General features: G+C 37.6%; 1 protein-coding gene across 2 annotated transcripts; it reads right to left on the minus strand.

The window, feature by feature from the left end:
- Positions 1-210: 210 nt before the first annotated feature.
- Positions 211-2,912, minus strand: LOC133882350 (F-box protein At1g10780). 2 transcript variants are annotated; one of them, XM_062321498.1, is made up of 4 exons: positions 2,194-2,287; positions 1,163-1,905; positions 753-1,033; positions 211-671 (listed from the first exon to the last, which is right to left on the minus strand). In XM_062321498.1, exons 2-4 carry the CDS (start codon positions 1,902-1,904, stop codon positions 435-437), a joined length of 1,260 nt encoding a protein of 419 aa, XP_062177482.1. In that variant the 5' UTR covers position 1,905; positions 2,194-2,287; the 3' UTR covers positions 211-434. The 2 variants fall into 2 exon arrangements, with proteins under 2 accessions (XP_062177482.1, XP_062177481.1); XM_062321497.1 differs by lacking the exon at positions 2,194-2,287 and adding an exon at positions 2,718-2,912 and having other exon boundaries at positions 213-671.
- Positions 2,913-3,364: the final 452 nt, after the last annotated feature.

A 3,364-nucleotide genomic window follows, 5' to 3' on the forward strand; every position in this document is an offset into this window, starting at 1 on the left:
AGACAAAAATGACTCAACCCTCTTTCGCCAAATATCTACTTTTTCTTTCCTTTTTATTCCCTGTCAAGTGTCAACACAGTTAAGCTATATAATTCAACTTTATGTGATGCCTTTGGACGCAAACATTACCACCTGGATGATGCACAACAGCACATGCATCAAAGAATCTCTAAATAGTAGTTGTTAATTCAATTTCCTATAGAACACTTATAACCTTTACTACTCAAGAAAAGTCTGCATTTCAAATTGAGAAGATGAAAGACAGCATAACCATAGCCCAAAAGCTGGAAGTTAATAAACAATGCGTATTATGAACCCATTCGTTAAAGAATGAGTACAGTTTCAATCAGATCACAAGTCAAGCTGTAACCAGAGAATCATTTCAAGTCATTCAAATTAAATGGGAAAAATGAGAGGAATTGCCCCTGTAAGCTTTACTCTATTCGAACAATCTTGCGGTTCATGTATCTAAACCTGCAAATCTCGTCAAAGAAATCATCTGCACTGCTATGATTGCTCTTCATCTGCAGAATCTTTATTACCATTGACTTCAAATTCTTCCCATATTTCAACAAGGACTCAAGAGTGCTCATTTTCTGTTCAGCATTTAGGGGTGATCTCACCGTGATCACAAGCTCCTCCAGAGATGGAATTACAAATCCTGAATCCACCTGCAAATCCCAATCAAACTATCACATCTTATAACTCACCCCAAGCAAAAAAATGACAGCTATATGAAATTATCAACTCACATGTTTTAGGCTGTTCTTCTGGCAAAGAGCAGCAAACATGGCACCATGGATATCAAACTTTTGCAATTTAGGGTGGCTGTTGAAAAACTCGACTAAGTCAATCTCCGGAAAGGGTTGAAGGGCCTCAGAATCCCCAGTGAATTCAACCTTCATGTAGAGATGCTTCACCTCACTTGCCCATTTAAGCATGTTGCTTACTGCATCCCAACACCACTGGACTCCCCTAATGGACAAGAACTCGAGAGCCTCAAGTTTCCCAAAATCCACCCTGTAGACTTTTCCTAAATAGATTTACCAGAACACAAAAATCAGTTACAGTTATAATTGAAATCCTTGGGTGATAATTCTAAGCTAGAAAGGACTAGAAGCTGGACAGTAATCAGAATTAGATACTTCTGCCAAATAGTTACCTGCATTATTGGCAATTGAAAGATTCTTCAAGCAGTTTGCCTCATGAACTCTAATCCAACTACAACCTTGCACCTCAAGGAATTCAATTTTGGGGGATGTGATAGAAAGTTGGCAGTTACCCAAGCCATAAAAATCCAGCTTACACTGCTGCAAATGTGGCAATTCAATCGAAACCAATCTGACTCCTTCACAACCGAGCAGCAACAAGTTGGTCAGATTAGGACATCCTCGAAGTGCAGCCGATAATGCAGGATCGTCCAATCTCGCCCCAACAATTTCAAGGTTCCAGAGATTTTGGAAGACATCCCACTTGGGGGAATGGGTCATTAACACACCCCAAAGTTTTAGTGATTCCAAATTCTTTGCAACGCTAATGCAATCCAATTTTGAGGGGCCCTCATTACAGATCTGATTTTCAACAAGATTATCCATTCGGAGCTCAAGATGCCGGAGGGATGGGCCTACAAGTGAAAGCCATGAAGCAAGGCCAACACCAGAAAATGGGCAATATACAACAAGCTCCTCTAGTCTAACAATTGAGGATATCATCTTCCACACAAGGTTGTCAGGATTTTGCTGGCCAAAAAGATTGTCAAAAGAGTTTCGCGCAAAGTAAAGGCTACGAATATAAGGCAATGAGTCTTTCCACCGCTTAGAGACACAGTTGCAAACTGCCACATCCTTGGCATTGTTGATGTGCGATAAGATGTGTTGAACAAGGGCATCAGGGAGAGAGTCCATTCTGTGAGAACCAAAATCGAGCAGGTAACAGTCAATTACCGAAATTGTTGAAGAGAACAAATTAATCTAGACATGGCACAAAGAAATAGATGAAATCAATTTATCAAAATTTGTATTCGAGAGCAGTGTTTAAATGTGCACTTGATTTTGGGAATACTGAGATAACATGATTGGAAAACAAAAGTTTAAACGCCAAACTTGTCAATATTGGCGAACCGATAAACTTAAAATGGCAATTTCATCCCACCAAAGCCAAATTTAATATTAAAAAGTTCTGAATCATATTTACTTTATTCTTTACTTTCCTCGATCTTCTGGGCAACCAAACGGATCAAAGATTTTTCCATTTACCTTGAAACCATCTGCCTAACTCTTATTAGCAAATCTGTCACTTGAAGCGCAGTGAAACTAGTGGGACACAATCAAATGTTCTACATCTCTTGAAAATGGAATGAAAAAGGAAATCAGATATGGGTTTTACGAGCACTATTATACAAAGATCTAGAGCTGACGTAAACGCAAAGTAAAATAAATTAGAAAAACCCAAATGAGAAAGATGAGCATATTAGATAAACCCAAATGGAAAATTGAATTTCTTTGAATATTTAGGATTCCAGATGGTAAGTGAGCAATTTAGCGAGAACCCAGATGGGATTCACAGTACATGACCAAATTCACTTGTTGCAAAAGAGATAACAAATGATGCATATAACATACACACACACACACACACACAAGTAAAAGTGAAAAGAAAAACTACAACCAACAGGTAATTCCAGGAATAAGATAGAAAAGAGGGACAATATAGCTTACAAGTTACAAATTTGAATGCGGGCTTTGAGAGAGAGAGAGAGAGAGAGAGAGAGATGGATCTGAGCTTTGGTTATCACTGTTTATTCCAAAACCCAAAAGCCTCCTATCCACTTTTGCCAAGGTTTTTTTGTTTATATATATAGATGATAGATCCCTCACCTTCAAAAAGAAGAGAGAGAGAGAGAGCGAGTGGAAGAAGCGCGCTTTGGAGGAGGGTTTGGGGGTTTAATTTCAAAATTTAAAAGAAGTGGGAAGACGATTGAGCCCTTTTGCTGGTTTTAACTTTTAATGTTGTTTTTACATCAACGGTTCTAAAAAACCCTCGCATGCAAAACGCCAATCTGGCCCGCTTCCTTTTCAAAAAAATTTGAACTTGAACTTTCTGCCCGTTCAAACGGATCTCCCACTCCCACGCGCCCTTTTTTACCTTTTTTTTTAAAAAAGAAAAAAAGAAAAAAAAGAAAAGTAAAGGCATGTTTGGGTAAACCATGTTTTTTATTATATTTTATTGTTTTTGGAAACATGATTGGGTGGATTTTTTAAATTCAAATTCTAATATTCTTTACAAGTTTTATCCATTTTTTTTTTTTTTTTTTTAATTTTGCTTCAGGATCTCCCATCCAAACATAATTTTAAAAGAAATTTTA

Source organism: Alnus glutinosa, chromosome 11, assembly GCF_958979055.1.
Source record: "Alnus glutinosa chromosome 11, dhAlnGlut1.1, whole genome shotgun sequence".
Lineage (NCBI taxonomy): Eukaryota > Viridiplantae > Streptophyta > Magnoliopsida > Fagales > Betulaceae > Alnus > Alnus glutinosa.